This window comes from Anarhichas minor, unplaced genomic scaffold, assembly GCF_050575085.1.
Source record: "Anarhichas minor isolate MPS153535 unplaced genomic scaffold, ASM5057508v1 ptg000025l, whole genome shotgun sequence".
In the NCBI taxonomy this organism is placed as follows: Eukaryota; Metazoa; Chordata; class Actinopteri; order Perciformes; family Anarhichadidae; genus Anarhichas; species Anarhichas minor.
This window is the reverse complement of record NW_027466471.1, coordinates 7,506,918-7,530,000: the sequence shown is the minus strand read 5'-3', so window position 1 is coordinate 7,530,000 and position 23,083 is coordinate 7,506,918. Positions and strand designations below refer to the sequence as shown.

At 43.5% G+C, this 23,083-nt stretch overlaps 1 protein-coding gene across 1 annotated transcript in view; it reads left to right on the top strand.

The window, feature by feature from the left end:
• The window catches only part of ghra (growth hormone receptor a), a 27,792-nt gene extending 4,719 nt beyond the window's left edge, over positions 1–23,073 (top strand). The window contains exons 2-10 of the mRNA XM_076099580.1: positions 5,129–5,250; positions 16,190–16,319; positions 16,479–16,648; positions 17,785–17,963; positions 18,670–18,823; positions 18,987–19,077; positions 19,337–19,406; positions 21,160–21,395; positions 21,491–23,073. Of these exons, the coding sequence (XP_075955695.1) occupies positions 5,133–5,250; positions 16,190–16,319; positions 16,479–16,648; positions 17,785–17,963; positions 18,670–18,823; positions 18,987–19,077; positions 19,337–19,406; positions 21,160–21,395; positions 21,491–22,259 (1,917 nt within the window). The 5' untranslated portion in view covers positions 5,129–5,132 and the 3' untranslated portion in view covers positions 22,260–23,073. The remainder of the gene's footprint in view (positions 1–5,128; positions 5,251–16,189; positions 16,320–16,478; positions 16,649–17,784; positions 17,964–18,669; positions 18,824–18,986; positions 19,078–19,336; positions 19,407–21,159; positions 21,396–21,490) is intronic.
• The last annotated feature ends 10 nt before the right edge of the window (positions 23,074–23,083 follow it).

Below are 23,083 nucleotides of genomic sequence, written 5' to 3'. Positions count from 1 at the left end.
CCAGCACTCTCTGTCTGCCCTGCACTTCATTTCCTCTAGCCTGAAGCACTTAACTCCACTCAGGCGGCCACCACGGCTTTCTGATATTACTGGAATGTTGACAGAAGCATGGAGGGACACAAAGAAAGAGAAAGATTAAAGGCTAATGTTAAATATCCTAACCCTTTGCTGCAGGCCAACACACCCCTATTGTAACGAAAGTGTGTGTGTGCGCACCTGTTTCTAACAGATTGAGGTCGACCGCTCATCGAGGGTTGTGAGTGAGGAGGTGGTCCATCAAAGCCATAACCCCATTCAAGGGTTCCCTCAATGTTTTGCATTGATGTCTGTGCACGGATGTATACATTTCTATAATCGTGTTAATGAATGTGAGTGAGTGTTTCAATACCTACTTCCCACCCTTTAAGGTAAACATCCACACACTCCAGAGGACAATCTCTATTTTGCTTTTCAAGTTTTTCAGGATGTTAAGTAAATAGCCTCAGTGGTATTTGTTAACGTAATGTGTATGTATGCCTAAGGTCTGACAAACGGGTCCAATGTATTTTCCTTCTCGTAAAACATTTCCAGAGCCCTAATATTTCTCATCTCATTGTGCGCATGCGCTAGCAGTCTTCTTCTGTCAGTGGTAAATTGCTGAGCTTCCTGAAATACTGGACTAGTGCAATACTGTCTCTTTGCTCAATAAATGCATCGAGGCACTGGATCATTTATCTTGAGGGATCTCAAACGTACCTTGTCATAATCTTCAAAAGTACTACAAAACATGAGTATCCTAACTTCTCTGTACTTCACCTCTCAAATGTATAACTTTAGAGAACTGTGCCCTAGATTTCTGTCCATTAGAAATACAAGTGAAGCTGTTATTTATTGTTCGACATAACAACTTCAAATCTTCATTGTCTTACAGGCATCAGGGCACCCAGAGAAACACTGCCATAGCAAATGTGCCTGAATGAGCTCACCTGTCCTCACAAAACACAACTTTGACCTCAGTGTCCCCAGACACATACAGTATATAGAAAAAGGGAAATGAGTGTCCCCCAGCTGTCCAGAGAGAGGGTGAGCGTGTGATGCAGAGACGGAGCAATCATTCCACAGTATTTCTGCTTTTTCTTTGGAGGAACGATAAACTTTGGCTTGCAACATCAATCTGTGTGTGTGTGCATGCTTTTCTTCTGCAGCTATAGAAGGGTGCTAACACAGACATGATGTGACCTCTCACCCCACAACCTGTTTTTTGTTTTTTTCCCTCTTTGGCTTCAACCTCACACCATCACCCCATCTACTCCTATGACCTCCTCCTCCCTCTCCAGACAGCTCCCTTTTTGCACAAACACAGATGATCAATAGAGAATTGAGGAAATATGGGAGAGGCATGGTGCTGGCAACGGAGGTGCCAAGTCAAGGTGTGTGTGTGTGTGTGTGTGTGTGTGTGTGTGTGTGTGTGTGTGTGTGTGTGTGTGTGTGTGTGTGTGTGTGTGTGTGTGTGTGTGTGTGTGTGTGTGTGTGTGTGTGTGTGTGTGTGTGTGTGTGTGTGTGTGTGTGTGCGCGCACGCATATTTTAGGGCAGAGGTAGTGGGAGGACGTTTGACCACAGAGGCCTTAAATGTTTACCAAGGGACCCCAGGAGACCTGGGCTGAGCCTCCCTCTTTTCTGATTGGCTGAGGCGGTCTTCCCGTGAGTCTGAGAGCCTGCAATTGGCTGAGAGGAGGAGAGGAATGGGGGAGAAACGTGCACGAGATGAGATGAAGCACCAGCCATGCCAGGGCTTTCACAGAAGCTTTCACATGAGTGAGGGGCTGAGACTAATGTTGGGATTAGCATGAGGCCACATGTCGGAGTGGAGGGACCGCTTGGCCCCCTGTTATAGTACTTTAGTTACTCGACCGATTAAAGAATGTTAGACTCTGAAAGAAAAGACAATGTAAAGGAAAAAGAGGAGCAGAGAAACTTAACCCGTCAAAAATAAAAAAAAAAGCTGGTTTGAAAGTGCTCATCAGAGGGCTGTTAAGTCCACCCTGATTATGGGGCTTTTGATGAGTGGAGAGATGTTTTTAATCAGGATTCCAGAATGACAGATTATCAAAACTGAAGGGAAAGTGTCTGACGGGATCTTAGGGCGACTTAGGGCCGTTCTTCAATCAGAGGGTCGGCGGTTCGATCCCCGGCTCCGGCTCTGCTAGTCGCATGTCGATGTGTCCTTGAGCAAGACACTTAACCCCAAAATTGCTACACCGTAGCTGTGCCTACGGTGTAGAAATGTGATAGAATCTGAATTGTAAGTCGCTTTGGATGAAAGCGTCTGCTAAATGACTGTAATGTAATGTAATGATCTTATGAGCAATAATTGATTGTAAATGGAGCATTTTAGGCAGGCCAGATTCACCCGCTTCAATGAATTCTTGCATTGTATGACTTGGCTCTTTATAGCCTCTGACACTTGGAATTCATCCACACACACACACACACACACACACTTGTGACTGCACGTTTATGTTGATGGACTGAACTGGGACATGTTTTACACTGTGTATGTTGTAGAATATACTCAAGTCCAGTCTTGCAAACTACAAGTAGCAAACTGTAATTCTGCAAAGATTTTGAGATTCTTGTCTTTATGTTCTTGGTTTCTAGTTTTTGTTGTACTATCTTCTAATCTGTAGTAAATCTAATCCAGAAAAAAGTAATGGAAGGTGTTCTGATTTGAAATAGCTGCCAGTACTTTGATATGTGCTGTTATACGAACGCTCATATGAACTTTGCTCATAGATTCTTTTCATTTTTTTGCCTCTAGGTCTGGCAACGCTCTATCCAAGCTTGTCAGTCTTTAAAAAAATGTGCCTGAGCTGGCCACATTGCTCAGTAGTTGTCACTCTGTATGTCAGAATGTTGTGAAATAGTCACTTGCCTTACTATTTCTAGGCACGGCAAACACTTTTCCCCATAAAAAAAAACATAAAGAAGAATTTCTTATGCCAAAATACGGCCACAGTTGCCCTGAGAAACATAGCCTCTACGTTTGGGTTTGCTGGCTGCGGAGACACAGCTGTAAATAGCCACGGGTGTGGACAGAACGTTTGGGCTATATTTAGAGGTTGGACTTGAGAGTTGGCAACACCAACTTATTGACCAGGAAGAGTTTTTCGATATAACAGACCGTATACATTATTTTAGTCGTAGGTAGATGGCCTGGGTGAGAGAGGCAGTCGCCACATTTCTGTGTGAAAGGTTTTGTTGGAATTTTCAAGTCTAGTTTCTAGAGGAGGAGTCAATGTTCCTATTGCCGTGGTACAAAGACGTCTTGCTAGATTCTCACAGCATGTGATGATTGGACACCAAATGTCACTACTACTATTCGGTAATGTGGAAGTGATTTGGCGTTGGATATGAGCTGCTATAATCAGTATATGTTTGTGTTAACAGTGGATCAAATTACTTTGTGTGAGGGTGTCACAAGTAGTGATGGCACACGGATGGTTATCGTATGACTCTGCGGTTCCCCTCAGCTCGATGGAGCATTTTAGCGTCTTTCATTGTTTTGGTTATACGGCCTCCATTCAGTATTGCTTTGGTTAACTCTCAACGCTCTCATCTATTGTTTCTGGAAGCAGCAGCAGCAGCAGTGTAAACTCTCTGCGCAGCACCAATTGGCAGACAAACAAAGTTCAGGACCAGCTGGTGAACATGTTTGAGTGTTAAGCGGCTAAAAAGTCAGATGTTTCCCTCAGAAAGCAGTGAAGACCAAAACAGGGTTAAAAGAAGGGTGAATATTGGACTTTTCATGTCTTGCCCCATATCTCCTGGATGTGTAGATAAGCAACGGTTTCCTAACAATTCCCCCCCATATCATGAACCGTATATAAGAAGTGGCCGTCGCCATCTTGGTTGTGACACGAGAGTACAACCAAACGCTGAACAAGACTTGTAGGCAACCGATATGTGACAATTAACTTCCGTGAACTGAAAACACACCTTGAAAGGTTTAAAGTTGTAAGACAAAAACACAGACAACTCCCAGACCTGACTGCCAAGTGACCTGTCAATCCCAAGGTAGCCCCGCCCTAAAGCATACACTGCTTTATTTTGTATTTTACTCCAAATGGACCATAATTTACTAAATGAACATCACGCTGTCTTGAAGCAGGCTTGAAACTAGCGATTGAGACCATAAACTCATGTTTACAATGTTTACTGAGGTAATAATCAAGAGAGTAGTGGAGTCATTTTCTCATAGACTTCTATACAATCAGAGGAGTAGACTGCTGATGACCATTTGAGATGATGCAAGTTTAAGGCACTTCCGCATAGGCTTCACTTTTCAGACCTGGAGGTTGCCGCCTGCCCCATATCAACTTAAAAGGTGATAATGTGTCAGTGTTGTGTTTACAGCTTGTTTCTGCTGCCCCCAAGTGGCCATAAAAATCAATGCGGGTTTAATATTGCCAACATGTGGTGTTACGCTTATGCAGTGTTATTAATCACTGTTCATAAACCAGAGTGGTGTAACGTGGACTTGAGTAATGTTTCAAAATATTAGGCTTGGCCTCGGAGGAACAACAGGTACAATTATAACAATTTAAATTACCCTGATATTTAATTCACACCCAGTTGGCGTCATGAGGGGTCACTTTTTGCTTCTCTCTCAAATCACTCTTCCTGCTGTCATTTCTAAACCTACAGTATATATTTATGTCTGGTAGGGAAATCATGGCTAATGACAAAATAATTAAAAATGGGTTTCACTTCGAGAAACGTTTTATAAGAAATGACAAATAGAGAGAAAATGTTTCGAGGAGATTACACAAACAAATAACACTTACTGCTTACATTCAACCTACACATGCTGCAGCACCAACCGGGCATGATAATTAGTTATTCCCTGTCATACCCCAGTTAGGTTTCACATACACCAGCTGAAAATAAATGGCAGTGGCACCCACCCACGATTTAATGCTCACTGGGCAGAGAGCAAGAAAGAGAGAAAAAAAAAAAGGGAGTCAGACCAAAAGTAGTGAGAGAAGGAGGCGTTTTTTCACATGGGCATGTCATCATGGAGTTCAACTGATAATTATAGTCACTGTGTCTCTGTCCCTCTCTCATTCTCCCCTCTGTCTCTCTCTCCAGCATCATGGCTGTCTTGTCCTCCTCCTCCAATCTCCTGCTCCTTCTCCTCATGTCCTCCCTGGATTGGCTGTCCACTCCGGGATCTGCATTTCTCATGGGCCGGCACCGCGTGATGTCACCAGGTATAGGTTTACTGTTTTTTTTTGTTGTTTTTTTTTACTGCTTTTCTTTGGGACAAATATGCAGAAGAAACAGATAGATGCAAGACAAAAATCATCCTTCAGCTTATTTAAGCTCTCTCTAATGCAGCTCATCAAACATTAACAAATGTGATTCAGCTTTTTGTGCGCAGCAGGCTGTTGACACTCGTTATCGCGTCTTATGTCTGACATCAGTTGCAGCACGCTGTGTTTGCTCAGATACATGAGGAAAGGTTCACCGTTGAGCAAACGCCGCTCTTTCCTGGTTTGGCTCGTCAAACAGCCTGGTGATCAATAGTGCTTGGGTAAATATACGGTCGGAGCTTCTCTATCAAAGTCCAGGGACAGGACGACGCAGGATGTTCAGCCAGCCAATCCAGCTGTCACTGAACCATTTGAAATAATTAGGTGAAAGAATGCTGCGGCTGAGAAAACAGGCCAAACAAGCAGATTGCATATGATTTACAACTTGAAATCCCCTAAAGCAACAGGCCAAGATGGATGTCTTTTCCTTTTAATATCCAATCACATAACAGACTGAGGGTTGTGGTGATTTGGCATCTTCCTCTAATGTTTGACGCCACTGCAGCTGGAATTTGGCGAAAGTGCGCAGCCCTGTCAGAAAGAACATCATGATTTAGAGAAATCCTCACAGCCAAGATTAAACTCCCAAGAATGGATCAATTCTGCTGTTGACTTTGCTAAAAACCTGTCTCCAACCTTTAAAACGTTGCTGTGTGGCTGTTTGGTTCTGCTACGTCTGCATTATTTGCACTTTTGACAGCAACCATTTTCAATGAAAACCTTTGTTCTTCATGGACCTGGTCCAGTTTGCTTAATGCTATATGTGAACGATTCCTACCTACAAATCCAAAGAGTGTAAAATTAGGCTATGGATTAGTTTTATGTATTTAAAATGAGGAATTGGTCATTTTTGGTAAGGATTACATAAAAAAAAAAGTAATTAGCAGCTTATCCACATGCCCTTGGGACATCGATTAGATAAAATCACACATAAAATAGAGCTGAAACAATTCATCCATGATATGACAGATTATCAATGCCTATTGAGATAATCCATATATCAATAAATCATTCATCAAGTAAAAATGAAAAATGTGTCCTGGTAACAACATATTTAAATTAGTTGGAACTTTTGAAAAGAAAATGTTTTTTCACTTTCCATCTTTTTCTTTTTTGATTTTCTCAGAGCTTGGCTAAGCTTCACTCAGTTCCAGTTACATTCGTTTTGCATGCAATTCAAGGTACCGCAAACATTTGGCAACGCAATAAAAGTCGTCGGTAAATAATACATTTTGTCAAGTCGCTGTCCTCCCAGTGTATTCTTAGGTGCGTGGGCATCTGCTCGTTGCCATACAGCGTTAGACAGAGACCTGAGAAATCTCCAAACCATCTCTGCCCGTCTGGCTGCTGCAGCACCTGTTGCCAGAATGGAGAGCACGCACGTTACCTGGAGGAATCTTGGCTGTGGGATACGTGCTCTGACGGAGGCTTCTATGCACTTGATCCCCGGCTCCTCCGGTCCACATGTCAAAGTGTCATTGAGCGAGACCCTGACCCTGAACCTGAAAAGTTGCTCCCCGGGCTCTTTACAGCAGCCCAATGCTTTGGATGGGTTAAATGCAGTTGTCAGATTTCATGTATGTACCTGTATCTTTGTGATAACTGAAATAACGTTTTAGCACTGGGTTCCTGCACATGTACTCAGCACGTGTGAAGGATTTCTCTATACCCTTCATTTGCATCTGTACTGCCTTTCTGTGCTGATGATCCCTTTTTAATTCGATGCACAGTAGATGACATTGAAAGCTTTTTCTGGTGCATGGGTCAAACAAACAGGACTTTCTTTTCCAGGAGACCGCTGTTCGTGTCCCGTTTGTCACGTCAGTAGTCACGTGAGTTGTTACTTACATGGGTCGCTAATCAAAAGACTCGTTTTGTCACTCTCGTATACGTGAGTCGTTTGTCAGTCAAGTAAACGTCAACCACGATCTTTTCCGAAAACTAACTAAATGGTTTTGTTTTGCGTAAACCCAACTTGTCCAAAACTGATTCTAGACCACTGACCAAGCGTCGGAATATTACGAGTTGGGAGTGTGAATGTGTTGTCGAGGAAGCAAGAAAGGGTTGATTTATGAATTTGTGATTGTGCCAAATTTTCATAACGTCCTTGAGCAGGACAATGAACTACTATCTATACCAGACAAATAGTTTGGCACTTCAGTATGGCTACTCTTGTGTTTTGGGGGTTTAGTGAAAACCAGCTGGGAATATTACCACCGCCATGCACCGGCAAAGGCCAACTCATCTTGTCTTCTTCTGCCAAGTTAAGACGAGAGTCCACACCCTTCTTCTTCTCTGTTCTTTTAGAAGGCTTTATTGGGGAGAAAAGGCTGCCAGTATTAATGCTTTGTGTTATTGGATGCTTTTATGTATTTTTATTTTATATATTTTTATTTAAATGTAGTCCATTGTGCAATCTGCAGCTTTCTTAGCTGCATCAATCAGGGAATAAGGGAATAAGTCAAAGCTTCGCCGGTTGGGGAAAATAAATGACTCAGTGGACTGATGTGGCACAGAAGTTTGAGAACATTAGTTCAATTATTGTGTGCGGTGAACATATTGTTCTTTCTGCTCTCCTGCTTTAAGTGCTTTTCCAAGCAAAAAAAAAAACATGGTACAAAAGCAGCCAAAAAAACGTTGTCTCGGAGATTTTGGTTGTAAAACAACTCCTCTTCTTTGCTATTACCTTTTAAACCATGGACTGCAGTAATATCTGCATGAACACACTGTAAGCATTGCTATTTGGATCAAGTAATCATTGTTAAATGCTATGTTGGCATTTTGACTGGAAATTAATAACTGAAAATGTTTTTTCAACGTGTATCATAACTTCGTGGTTACTGCTATGCGCGTTGGGCATTGGTTTTGAAAAACAGCTTGTGTTGGAGAGTCTAGGTCAAGTGATTTTGGTGTTTAGTTGGGTGTAGCTGAGTGAGAATAACACCTCAGAATGAGAGTGTCCTGATACGATACTCCAACGGACATGCGACGACATGTGAAAACTAGAGCCTCAGTTACAAGATGTGTGTCGAATAGAGGCAGCCGGTCATATCCTAGTTAATTCTTGAAATATTTTGTTGATCTTCACACATAAAAAAAGTGTGATTTCAACACAGCTACCCCTGATTACTGGTTAAGATTCCATGTTACAAATAAAGGCACTAATGTAGAACCGATGGGTCTGTTTGCGCTGTACTTTAAATCAATTAGCAATATCACACGGAGTTTTGAGCTCCACGTCTTTGCCCTTGGGCCTTTTGACTTTGTACTTGTTCACAGACTTCAGCAAATATCTTTATCTCTGCGGGTTTCAGCTACCTTTTCTGATAAGCTCTCAGACAAACCGCAAATACGCAGATGAGGTTTTGACCGGTTTGCCTCCTTAAATCGTTACAATGGTCTCCATACGCGTCTTCCTCAACAACCATTTAAAACATCTGTAAACACAAAGCAGCCACTGATTGCATCAGCAAACGCATGCAGCCTGCGCCTTTCTCATACCAGTGTCAACTCCAACCTGACACCCGCTTTCTACACTTTAAAACAACTCATCAATCTTGTTGAGTATCGGCGAGTAACCCTAAGCATGGTGTTTAAAACCATTTTGCTGTTCCATTTGGGGATCTTAAAGAGCCTTCCTGAAATTCTGAGGGTTATTCTGTTTCTGCAGCATTTCTATGTCCGTTGTAGAGCCAGCCGCATAACAAGCCAAGAGTAGACGTTCGGAGACGCTCCCTATGTATTTAAAGGCTTACCACAGTGATTGTAGCCACTGGTAGTCGTTTGTCTTGATCTGTCCTCATGCACACACTGTTCTTATTTGAACAAAAGCGAGTTGAAAGGCTAAGTAAGGCTCATTAGCAGCAGGGCAGACTGAGGAGTATCACATAAAAAGTTACAGAGAGTAATACTGTTATTTATTTGTTGTCTTTTTCTATGTGTAAAATATTTTGGTAAATGGTGCGCCCGACCGGTGTGATGTAGCGTGATATGCCTAATATCATAATTAACAAAAGATTTGCGAAATAAGAACAAGGAAATATATACAGTAGGCGTCACAAATAATCACTTAACTAATGTCAAATTCTGATGGCAAGTACAGTCCCATTTTCTTAGAATATGAAAAATGAATCCCAGGAACACTTTTTCAGAAAAACAAAGTAAGTGAAAAATGACTCTTAATAGGTGATTTATTTGAGTGATGGAGGCGAGTGGAGCGGCGGCTACAGCTTAGAAACAATGACAGGTTTTCGGCTGTCACTTGTAACAAATGCTACGGAGCCATTTTGACTCATTTCTGAAACGGGGATGTCCCACCTCAGTGTGAGGCCGCACAGTCGCCGGCTGAAATGAACATGTTGCTTTGTCCCGTGTGAAAACGTCTGACACCGTGCTGAAGTGTCGAGGCCGGCAGAATGGAATAAACCAGAAAAAAAAGACGAGAGAGAAAGGTGGGGAGAGTGTGCCCTCAGTATATGCAGGTGTCCAAGCTGGAAGACACCCCCGCTCATCTATATTTACTCTCACTTGGATGTAATATAACATAACTAAGCCAATACTGTGGGCTGTAATGGCATTAGGGGAGATTAACATCGTTAGTTCAGGCTAATAAATCGCTGGGGGAAGAAAAAGCTGACTGGGTCACTGCATGGTCAAACACATCAGATTGTCTCTGTACGACTTCAAAGCTATGAACACTGATGGGAATCATGAGGATCAGATGGAGCGGCAACTCGTCGCTCTCTGGTCCCGAACTTAAAGAAGGAAGAAAAAAAGCCATAGCTCCTGTTGTGTAACTGGGAGGAAAGGCGGAACGTTTTCAAGGAACGGGACAATGGAACTTTGATATTCTCTGTCGGTTTTTGTTTTGAAGGTGTAAGTTCAGTGTGTGTCCGTGCACTCATGTGTGAAACTGCTTGTGCATGTTGGTTATTTATATCACCTGTTTGTATCTTGTGGCAGCCTCTCACCTTTCTCCCCCTCTCTTGTGGCCCACTTATTGCTCTTTCTGGCTCTCTCGGTGGCCTCTTGAATTAACCTCCACTCCTAAGCGGAGTCCAAGGAGCCCCGAAGAGGACCTGGGGAGAAAAAAATGTATGGGTTCTCCCGAGAAACGTTTGCGTGGTATCTGAATATGTAATCGTTTCGACCGACTCGTTTATATGGCTGCCCCGGCCAACTTCAGCAGCGCAGTTGGCTGCCAGGAGAGGGTCGTCAGCTTGATTAAGCTCACCTTGGCCTTCCAGGCTATTAAAGCTGTGCCCTTCTGTGAACTCCGTCTCTCCCTTCCTACAGCTGACATCCACCCTGCATCACCCTCTTTTGAATTTGCACCTTCAACGCCTCCACACCACACATGGCACAAATCCCAGCACTGCTCATATTTGCTGACACTGCTGATCTACACACTTCATTGTTCATTAGCTTTATAAATTATGTTTGGATTGAAGTAAAACCTTGCGTAGACTCCGTTTTTGTCACATTCCCTGAGCTAGTTTGTGCCACAGACTAAAGATGAGACAATTAGCTAGCTAGCTCACCCCACGGTCCCTCTGCCTCACTCACTAGGAGAACTACTACTACTTTGCTGGGAGGAGAGTGGACAGCAACTCCAAAAAACTCCAACTTCAGTTAGTGCTGCAGCTCTAAGTTCGGCCAATGCAAATCCAAGCGCCGGGGGTCTGACCCCATACACTGCTAGACAGGTGAGACCCAAAACTGCCCCTGGCCACCAGCTCAATTGCGCTGGGTGAATTTCAGATGCTATAGCCGCTAACTGAAGCTCGTTCTCTAACAGCTACTGAAGCTCAGAAAAATAGCGATATGGGGAACTGAACCTGATGGATATACTGTTCATCAGACCACAAATGAGATTTAGCTAGCTAGCTGCGACGGGAGGTCAGTGTCTGACCTGGAAGTACTTTGACCTAATTTTGGGGGGTTTTTCGCAAACGTTTTTGCAAGATCTTTACATATTTTTCTCTCAACCTTCCGTAGCTTCATATGAGTCAGTACGGATGCATTTGTGATACAAAGTAAATTATCCTCTTTTCTTCTAGTCTGTTCATTCTTTCTCTTTCTCATCATCCAAGACACGTTCCCTGTGGAAGACAAACAACGCCGTCTGCTGCACCCACATTAACACATCTGCTGGTGTGTGTTGCAGAAAAGAGCATGCGTGTGTATGAGCTGTGGTGCAGGGATATAATGTAGAACTCAGCATGTGTGAACTGGCAGGCACTTTTACTTTTCGAACAGTGTAAGTATGTGCTGTCAATACCTCCATCTGGTTAACAGAAACACACACACACACACACAGACAGACTGGCATGGGTGCTGCGAAGGCAGTCAGAACTACCAAATACGTTTACTTCAGTGTTCAAAGCGATGCCTGCCTGTTCTGGAGACATAAAGCAAGTGAATATTGCATCTCTAAATACACAATGTTTGGGCTGAGATGACATCAAATAAGCATTTTATGTTATAGCTTTACCCTAAAAAGGTTACATTTTCCTGTTTAGGGTTAAATTGAGACTTGCATTGGCAATTCAGCTTCGTGTGCCTTGTAATTGTGTTTACGCTGTCAGTAGAGAGCAGAGTACGAGTTGTGAGTGAACTGACCCGAGGACAACAGGTTCTACTGTTCAGCAGCCATGTGTGTGTTCTCTTCAAGCGTAGGGCAATTCACTCTCTGCCATCTATCTGTTACTCTCTCTTCCTCCTCCTCCTCCTTACTGCACATCTCCTCTCTCCTTCGCAGCCTTTTGAAGCGTTATTAACCTCAACACTAGCTTAAATCTGCAAATGAGCTGGAAAAGGTGATAATTCATAGCACAATAGCCTAGTTTCCATCCCGCTGCTCATAACAGTCGAGCATTTCCCAACACGGGAACTGATAAAGCCTGGTTGCACCTTTTCTCCCCGCAATTTTTAGTGCTGTTTGCCAGCTGGCGCAAGGGCCGGGAGAAGAGGGCTTTATTTAGGCTTTTTAGTGGATTTTAAACCTTAACGGCTAAAGCTGACATCGAGGTAGATAAGTGGTTTCCTAGCTCCTCTGTATGGACTGATGAAGACAGGACGTGAAGCTAAGAGCTGTTTATCAGTCTCAGACAAACACAGCCCTCAAGGACCGACAGATACATGTGGACAGACAGGATGAGCACACACACAATTAAGTTTCCCAGACGAAGGCTTTCAACGGCTGATCATTTAATGGCAGCTGGCAGGTACAGGCAGGATTTAGCTTTCCATTACTGAAACTGGTTATGTATTAATAGGTGTAGAAAATGGGGAGCAAGCACCAAAATTACCAGTCTATGCATGGCAGGTAATTAACACATAGCTGTCAAGACTTTGCCCCGTGGCTTGTGAGCCAGTCACAACTTGAACAGTTTCAGTTTCTTTTTTCTTTTCTTCTTTTTACAGCAACACATGGGATTGAGGCCCTGTCCACATTACTCCGTTTTTACTCCGTATTTGCTACGTTTACACTGAGCGGCCACACTACGCCGGAGTTTCGGAGCACCCTAAACGGAGGAATCTGAAAACTCCGCCGAGGTTGGAGGTGTTTGAGAACTCCGGGGTTGCGTTTGCGTGTGGACGGTCGGATACGGATGTGCTTAGAAAAAATGACGCCCACACCCGTGTTCGCTACTGGATTGGTTCTTGGCAACCATGACGTCTCCGTCCCTGATTCGTCACACTCACTATCACGTGACCCGTACCCGGAAGAAAACAAACTGGGCTACCAGCAATTCATTTCAACATGGATAACTAATTGCAAGCGTTGCTGCTAGCACAACAGCTACATGATGTTGCTGCTAACACAACAGCTAGCAGCAGCTAGCAGCTGTTGTGCAGTAAAAGTCTGCATTTCTGTGGAGGAAGCAGCTGTTATTGGAGTGATTAGCGAGCGGCGTGACCAGCATCAGCCCTATGGAGCAGCTCGTTGTTTTTAGATTCTAATGAGAAGACACGCTGCACTAACGTTTTACTTCTTCCGTTTGGTAGCCTTGAGAGACCTTAGTCTGTAAGTATGTCTTTATGAAGCATGAAAAGATGTACGTAGATATATTCTATTCGCGTGTTTAGTATAACATTTGTGTTGTATTAAATGCTAATCGCGGTTAGCATTTCTCCATTGGTGGTAATGTTAAAATTAGCTTAGAAGCTAGCTAGGCGGACATGTTACATGCTGGCTATATCATGGATTGTTGTTTTGTATTCATGTAATGTGTATAGGGACAGTTTGTAAAGCCATATTTCATATTGTGTTTCCACAGTTTTACAAATAAAGATTCACACTGAAGTCTTGAAACTCTTCTATGGATTCCATGGTCTTTATTTCACGGATCTACTGTTAGCGATCTGCTAAGCTTTCCTGCACGAAGCAAGAGCAGAATAGAGTGACAACACACAAAAAATGTGTGTTGACCACATTTATGGACCCATATTCTAGTAAACGTTTACGTGTAAGTGTTGATTTTAAAGTAAATTTGATGTGAGAGAGAGAGATAGACCCGCAGCGCTATAATGCTAATCGCGGTTAGCATTTCTCCATTGGCGGTAATGTTAAAATTAGCTTAGAAGCTAGCTAGGCGGACATGATGTTCAGAGCTACCAGTGAGAACAGACATCAACAGCACGGAGGAAACGAGTGAGAGACGTGTGTTGACCACATTGATGGACCCATAATCTAGTAAACGTTTATGTGTAAGTGTTGATGTTAAAGTAAATTTGGAGAGAGAGAGCGACCGAGAGACCCGCAGCGCTATAACTACGTCTGAAAAATAAAACTTCTAAAACTTTCCACGAACTGTGTCTGTTTGAGTTTATAGAGGGAGATTTTAGAGGAAGATCTTAAGTATCAAATACAACCTTTCATTATTAAAGACTACTTTATTACTCTGTCGTATTTTTTTTTTTTTAACTAAGCAAGCAATCCACTTCCTGTTTACACCGTCACGCGCATGCCCAGTGTACGTTAATGGTCACAGTGCTGTCCGCCTTCGAAGGCTGCCATGTGGACGCAGATCAACTCGAGAATGATGCTGAAACTCCAGTGTGGACGGAGATCGTTTCTATTTGACAAATATGCATCCAAGGAGAAACGGAGTAATGTGGAGAGGGCCTGAGAGTAAGGGGAGAATTGGACACTTCCCAGGTGTTGCTGCACAACCTTTCACCTCTGACACACTTCAGAATGACTAACTTTAAACTTTTTTTTTTTTTTTTTTAAAGGCTGTATACCTTCTGACCTTTGCTAGCAGATGCCCCATTCTTTATGGAGAGGTTAACTTTCAAAACAATCGCTGTGTGCTTTAGAGTCTTCTCCACCCAGACTACAACAGCTATGCCTGCACGTGAAACAAGTGCAAGCTGCCTGAAATGTTGCCTCACCACGAGACATATTTGAACCCAAAGACGTGCATGTCCAAGGTGTTATTTCACTTTTCATGTAAACTGTCCTGCTGTAGTTCTAAGCACTCCTTTGCATCCAGTGTCAGCAGAAAGCTCTTTGATGGTAGCAGCTGGAATTTGTTGGTTGGGGGAGGGGAGGCCCAGTTGAAATAGCAAAGCTCTGGGAACCAAGACAGAAGATGAAGGGAGGGAAGGTGGGTAAGGCGGAGGGAGTGTTGAGAGCTCCAGGCGTTGAAATGCAATGAATTATGAGGTTGCACTGGCATCAAATCGACAGTAAGCAAATTAATCAAAGCAATGGTGCAAATTCTGTGTGAATAAATGATGAGTATTTGCTGTCTGGGCTGCTGGGGGTTGGGCTTGTTTGTTCGGGCGTTTTGTTGCGGTGTCTGGTTAACTTGGGATGCATGCTAGTCGGTTGTGTGCAAATGTCGTATGCATTAACATGCTGGTAGCGTGTTTTTAACCCTTTTTTTTCTCTTTTAAAGATTTAGCAGCGGTTCGTGAGAGATAATTATTGATTCGGAGATAATTATTGTTTATGAAATCAAGCGATCCCATGACAGCGCCCTGCTGCATTTGCGAGGCATTGTTCCATCCAGTCTGTCTTTAATTTAATTCTGTGTTGTGAAGCCTGTTTATGTTCTGGGGTCTGGTGTGTGATTTATGCTGCAGCCAGCGCTGGAGGAGAGCGAGTAGAATCGATGATGCCTTCACGTGGCTTATTTATGATTGCAGCAAAACCCCGGGACTCTGGTGGATGAATGAGAAACTGGCCTCCGACCGGAGGGGGAGGTGGCGTGGGGATTGGCGATGAGGAGCGACAGGGTGCAGAGGGAGAGAGGTGGACAGGCCTGAGTCAGGGCCTCGGGGTGGGGCAGATGAGAAATTTAGTGAAATGTGAGTGGGTTAGATCTAAAGGTTGTAAAGGCACAGGGGCTGAGCTTTGGTGCAGCCTATAACTCTTGTCTTTCAACAAGTGGTTTTTCTACTCACAGATTTGCATGGAGCTGAAATTGATTTTGGAGTAATACACGATGCAGACTGCAAGTTAGCCTTGTCTCCCACCAGCAGAAAGTGTTGTCCCCGCTGCAGGGCTATCATCTCATGGCGGCTGGACACTACAGGAAACTCGTAACCTCCATCACTGAAAATTCATGATGCTACAATGCAATGTACGGTGTACGTCCAATTATGCTAACAGAGAGGAATACGGTATGCCCTTGTGTGTTGGAAAAATACTTCAAATATCATTTAGATTGGATTGCAGCTCGCCTGCTAGTGTGACAAAATTAGACTGCCGTCGTGGTTTAAGGAGGAGTAGGGATAAACAGGTGATTGATCAGTCTGAGCTCTTCTGTTTATCCTGCCTCTGATCCTCTACCTTTCTTTGTATCGTTCTCTCGCTGCCTTTCAGCTCCCCTTGAACCTCATATCACAGAGTGCATATCGAGGGACCAGGTGACATTCCAGTGTTGGTGGAGTCCAGGCAACTTCCACAACCTGTCCTCCCCTGGATTGCTCAGACTCTTCTACATTCGGAAAGAGTGAGTGTGACAGCCGCAGTGCCTTCTTTACCGCAAGAAGTTCAACTCATTGTTTTTCATGTGGAACACTTTATGTATCTGTGTGTGCATATATGTGAGTTTAACGCTTCCTTTGCTTCTTCTTCTTCTCTTTCTTCTGTCATTGTTCCCCTCCTTCAGCTCGCCCTCCAGTGAATGGAAAGAGTGTCCCGAGTATGTTCATTCAAATCGGGAGTGCTTCTTCGATGTCCCCTACACGTCCATTTGGATCACCTACTGCATGCAGCTTCGCAGCCAAAACAACATCACCTATTACAATGAGGAAGACTGTTTCCATGTGGAGAATATCGGTTTGTACAAATATTTGTGCAATGTGCATGTATCCAGATTTTTGCGATGCGTCCAATGAATTACTACATCAATTCCACATCAATCTACACTCAACATTGTGAAACACGTTCTGTCAAAAACAATTTCTTTCCACCACGTGTGGAAGTAGCTGCGCTGATCATTTTCACAGATTGCTGAGTGAATAATTCAAACAGCGAGAAACGTATGCCGCGGGGCGTCAGAAAATGGGCGCTGCTAGTATAATGGATCACCTGCACAGGCGGTTTCTAAGATATGGTGCTGCTTAAACCAGCAAATGTCACATGCTTGTCAATATCACAGTGTCAGATACGCAGTGTTTGCGCAGTAAATGTTTAGTCTGACCGGCCTTTATCTGACCAGGACTGTACAAAAGACTGATAGATGCTGTAGTATCACAAGACGTGTGTCATACAGTTGCTGATATCTCTGAGAAATGTTTGTTTATTAGCTCTCGTCGTGCGCGCACATTGATTATCACCGTGTCTTTGGTCCCCCGACCAGAGCCATCCATCAGGCCAAAAGTTCTATTGTATCAAACAAATTTCCATGAAATCTAATTACAATATTCAGTACGTTTCCAATGTTCCCGCTGAGTTTTCCTCCTTCCTTACTCGTGCAACTCTTAGGCCAAAATGTGAAACCTTTACACAATATGTATTTTCATCTAACAGGCTAATTGCCATGAATTATTGGGGATACATCCTCTTAATTTTAGGGACCTTGTTGCTATACATCTAGTTTCACCCTCAAACCAATCTTTACATGTTTAGCCCCACAACTAGTAAGGCTTAGACTAGCATAGTCGTTTGTTAACATGTTCATTTAACGCTGTTGTACTGTGGAGTATCATGTATAAACAATGTATCCTCTATTTATGTATTTTATTTATGTTCGTCTATGTTTTAGCGATTTCAAACTGTTTTTTTATCGGTTCATATTTGGCACATCACACTAACACACATACAGCATGTGACCTCCACTCTACTGTAGATTTGTTCATCTACACATAATCAAGTGCATTCAAAGCCATCCATTGATTTACCATGTTCATAAACATGATATATGTAATTCCAAGTGTTTTCTCTCCGTTCAAACTGAACTTTTGTCCTTTCAGTACGTCCTGACCCACCAGTGTCTCTAAACTGGACCCTGCTCAATGTAAGTCCCTCCGGGCTAAACTATGATGTCATGGTCAACTGGGAGCCCCCACCCTCTGCAGACGTCAAGGCAGGCTGGATGCGCATTGAATACGAGATCCAGTACAGAGCGAGAAATACCACAAAATGGGAAGCAGTAAGTCTTCTCTTTACTTGCTCCTGAATGATCTCTCTTCCTCCTTTGTTTTTCTTGTAATGCACACAAACACACAGTGGTAACACTTGGGAACACACACACCTTACAACTTTACAAAAGGCCTCTGTGCGCAGGCACAAGCTGACACATGCAAACACTCTTTAAAGTAAATTGTAGGTAGGTCATACAGGCACCGTGTCGTGTTTCCTTTCCCCTCCCCCTCCCCTGAACATGTGCGGCTGAAATGCAGTGTAGCTCTGTTGGCAAGGCAGTGGAAGCCAGAGCAAGGCCCTCTGGGAAAACACAGCCTCTCTGAAGGAAGTAAAGGGAGGGATCTGTAGGTCAGAGGCCATGGGACCTTGCACAGGCTCGTATTCAGTTATGCGGGGCCAGCCAGTCTGACAAATGCAGCCTTGGTAACTGTTTTAAAGCCCTCCATTATAACAGTATGTCCTCCGTTTAATGTATCTGACATGCCTCAACAATTTCACTTTTGGAGAGGTCACTGTTATACTTACCAAAACTAAACCTAGACGTCTTCAGTCTTGATCAACAAAAAACTGAACCCTTTTCGGATTAATTAATATACCCAGCAAAATATATATATACATACTGTATGTATATATATATATATTTTTTTTTTAAATACCTTATCTGTGTGTTTATTGTCTCTCTCTCTGTCTTCCTTCGTGTTTTTGAACATCAGTTGGAGATTCAGCCGCATTCCCAGCAGACAATCTTCGGCCTGCACACAGGAAAAGAGTACGAAGTGCACATCCGCTGCAGGATGCAGGCCTTCACGAAGTTTGGAGAGTTCAGCGACTCCATCTTCATTCAAGTGACGGAGGTTCCCAGCAAAGGTGAGATCAGCAATCAGTCATTTGGTAAAAATGTAATAAATAAATATGACCCACGGCTTCATTTGGGTCAGACAGACAGGGTGCACACATCATTGAACAGGGAACATTGTAGTTGTGGTGATGATGATGATGATGATGGGTTCTGTTTCCTGCTGTCTTGTAGACTCTACTTTCCCGCTCACCCTAGTTCTAGTTTTCGGGATTGTGGGCATCCTCATACTCGTCATGCTTATTGTCGTCTCTCAGCAGCAAAGGTAGGAATGGACTCTCTCTCACTCTTTCATGCACGTATACCAATAGTGTCCAAACCATATTCAAACCTCGTTAACGATGGCAGTTACGACGGGGGAGGTGTTCGAAAAATCAGTAGCACACTGTGCAGCGTAGCTCTCAGCGTGGCACACACACACACACACACACACACACACACACACACACACACACAAATAGTGTCAAGTGTGAACCGATTATCTTCATCATGTCCACCTCCTCTCTCCCCTCTCTCCGTTACAGATTGATGATGATTCTGTTGCCACCGGTTCCTGCCCCCAAAATCAAAGGCATCGATCCAGAGCTGTTAAAGGTACATATATGTCTGTGTTATTATTCTGCCTCATCTGGGATTTTTCTCACACATACTAGACCCTGACCTACACATATTGCCATACCATTGGCAGTCCTAAAGATACCAAGGATGCTGTATGTTTGTGGCAATTCAAAATTGCAAAATGTTTTGCAAATGTATTTGCAAAACAAATATTGTCTTTTATATTTATATATATATATATATATATATATATATATATATATATATATATATATATATATATATATATATATATATATATATATATATATATATATATATATATAAAATAAATAAAACTCTCATTAATCCAATACTGGTCATTAACTTCAATTCAAGAGTGAGACACAAATACAACATTGCAAAAGAAATGTGGGTGTCAAAAGATTCGCGGCAGCCAACACATGGGATCGTGCTTTGTTTATTCAATGAAGTGATTATATAAAGTGTTGTGTAACCACTGTTTGTTTATGTATTTATTTAGTTATTACGTTTCCATTGTAATTTTGATGAAAAACAGACACGACAGGGCAACAGTTGGCTGAGGCATATTAGGCCCCGTAATCATCGCACCACCCACTGTCCCTCTCCCGATCACGGCCTGTTTATCATCTTTGTCAACTATCAAATAAAAGCATAAATAATTTCAAAGCAAACAGGCATTCTTGTTTTGCGTGTAAGTAAACAAGGACAGGAGTACCACCGAGGGGGTAATGCGATGTGAAGAGGGTCTTGGGTCAGCACTGTGTTGTGGGTGTGTTATTGACAGAGGATGTGGGATGCATTTAACAGGCAGCCTGTGTGCTCTTTACAAAACACCCTCACCCCTGGACATCAGGAGGGGAAAGTACTTATAGGAATAAAGACAACAATAACGCTGCTATTTCATGCTGAGACAAAGGTGAAACACAATGCGTCAGGGCCGGAGTGGGACTCATTGTTGTCCCGGGGGGGGGGGGTTACATGCACAAAACAAAGCCATTCTACCTGCTTACTCTGGAGTTACAGGGTCATGTTTGGCACTTGGCACTGCCTCTTTTCCACTGCAAAATACGTCGGTAGCTTTTACGTGTCTTAAAAAGTGACTAAATGAGACAAAACCTCATAATGGCGACAAGTCCAGCTTCACAGATTAGATTAGATAAGGTTATCAAAATTAACAAAACGTGTAAGTATCATAAACATTTGATTGCCACAGAGCTTTCTGCAGTAATCCCAAATCCAATGTAAAAATCACATTGGCTTTTTGTCCAAGGAACTAGTGCAACGCCATCCCTGCATCACTCGCATTATAATGCTCCACACATGTATGCGTTATTTGAGTACAAATTTAAATGAAAATGCATTAATCCAATTTGCATTTTAAAACAAAAATGGAAGAGCAGTTTGACATTTCATTTTTGAAGTTGTAGCCGGTGTACAGTGGACCATATTCAAATGAAAATGCAATATAAACAACTTATCTTTCCATTTGTGCGAGCAGTATTTAATTCACACTTTTGCAGGTTTTTTTCTTACCATTTGAAAATGAAAACAGCATTTGACATTTCATTTCCAAAGACTTAACCATCTGCACTTGGGACAATATTCAAATATTAAATCAAAATTGAAAATTAACATGCAATACAACCAACGTAGCCTAATTTTCCAATTATGCAAGCAGTATTTAAGTCACAATTAGAATAAATGAATAAGTCATTACATCCTGATTGCCACACACACATTAACATGCATATTTGTGTCAATGCAGAAAGGGAAGCTGGACGAGCTGAATTTTATCCTGAGTGGTGGAGGTATGGGTGGCCTACCCACTTATGCAACAGATTTCTACCAAGACGAGCCGTGGGTGGAGTTCATCGAGGTGGATGCTGAGGATGCAGACACTGGGGAAAAGGAGGACAACCAGGGCTCAGACACCCAGAGGCTCCTGGACCTGTCCCAACCCGTCAGCCACCACATGAACATTGGGTTCTCCAATTCCGTCAGGTACTGCACACAGTCTCATGGACAGTAAAGGCTGTGTTTTCATGCTGCCAGATGTCTCTATATATGTGAAATCCTTTTGTTTCCCTCTCCCTCAGCTTCCCCGACGATGACTCAGGCCGGGCCAGCTGTTATGACCCAGATCTGCCCGACCAGGACACCCTAATGCTGATGGCCACCCTGCTGCCGGGCCAACCCGAGGATGGAGAAGCCTCCCTCGATATCGTGAAAAGAGCCCCGGCTCCAGAGAGAGGCGAGAGGACCCTCGTCCATACCCAAACCGGAGGGCCCCAGACTTGGGTCAACACAGACTTCTATGCCCAAGTCAGCAATGTGATGCCCACCGGCGGCGTGGTGCTGTCTCCTGGCCAGCAACTCAGAATCCAGGAGGGCACCTCGGGTGCAGAGGAGGAGACTCATAAGAAGGGAAAAGAGCACAAAAGCAGCGAGGACAGTGAGGAAGACAAGGAGAAGGAGCTGCAGTTTCATCTGCTGGTAGTGGATCCTGAAGGAGGCAGCTACGCCGCAGAGAGCAACACCCGGCAGATGGGCGCTCCCCCCGGCTCCCCCATGCCTGGCGAGGGTTATCAAACCATACACCCTCAGCCAGCGGAGACCAAACCTGCAGCCGCAGCAGAGGACAACCAATCCCCTTACATTCTTCCTGACTCTCCCCAATCCCAGTTCTTTGCCCGAGTTGCGGACTACACAGTGGTACAGGAGGTGGACAATCAGCACAGTCTGCTCCTCAACCCGCCTCCCCGCCAGTCTCCCCCTCCCTGCATGCCACAGCACCCCCTCAAAGCCCTACCCGCCATGCCTGTGGGATACATCACCCCAGACCTGCTGGGGAACCTCTCCCCGTGAAAACGACAATGCCATTGGGCCTTTTAAGTGTAAGACTGATTGACCAGGACGCCCCCTTGCAGTCACAAGAGCCTGTTTCTGCCTGATTCCTGCTGGAAACCAAATAACTCGCAGCCCACAAGTGTGGATGATTGAGTACAGGTGTTTGTTTTTCGGCGGTTGCCGAATGAGAGACGGGGAAAAGCTACCAAGCTACGTCAAATTATTTGGTGCAAAAGTAAACGCCACAAACCAAATACACACGTTTGACACGTGCAGATAAAAGGCCGAGACTGTGACTTGACTTGATTAGCTCACCGCTAAACTGGATCACATTACACCTCTGGCTAATATTGTTAAGAGCAATGGCATTGTTGAAGTCTTGATTACAGACAGATGTCAGTGTGTGATTTATCAGGAGGAGACGAGCACATTCTAGCCATGTTTTTTTTCGCACCGCACCGAGAAGAAGCCGCCGTCGATGCCTCTTGCCGGCAGAGATGCTTTGCCGCTCAATTGTGGCTTATTTTTGTATTCTGATCCCCGTCGTGTCATCTTGTCAGTAGTTAAAGGAGAAATCCGCCCTAAAATACAGTGGGAAAAAACCACTACTATGCAGTTTTACCTTGCATTTCTGGCTTCGTTTTGTTCAACGCTGTTCATGTTTGCATGACGACCTGGCCAAATTTAGATGATATGATGTCAAGATATTTTTCTCTATTTTTCTAAAGCCACAATAGAGTTTTAATAGGAGAAATACTTTCAACAACTGAAAACAAACCATACAGTATAAATGCACACACAGACATGAGTCATTGGGACAAAGCTATTTCATCTATTTCCTT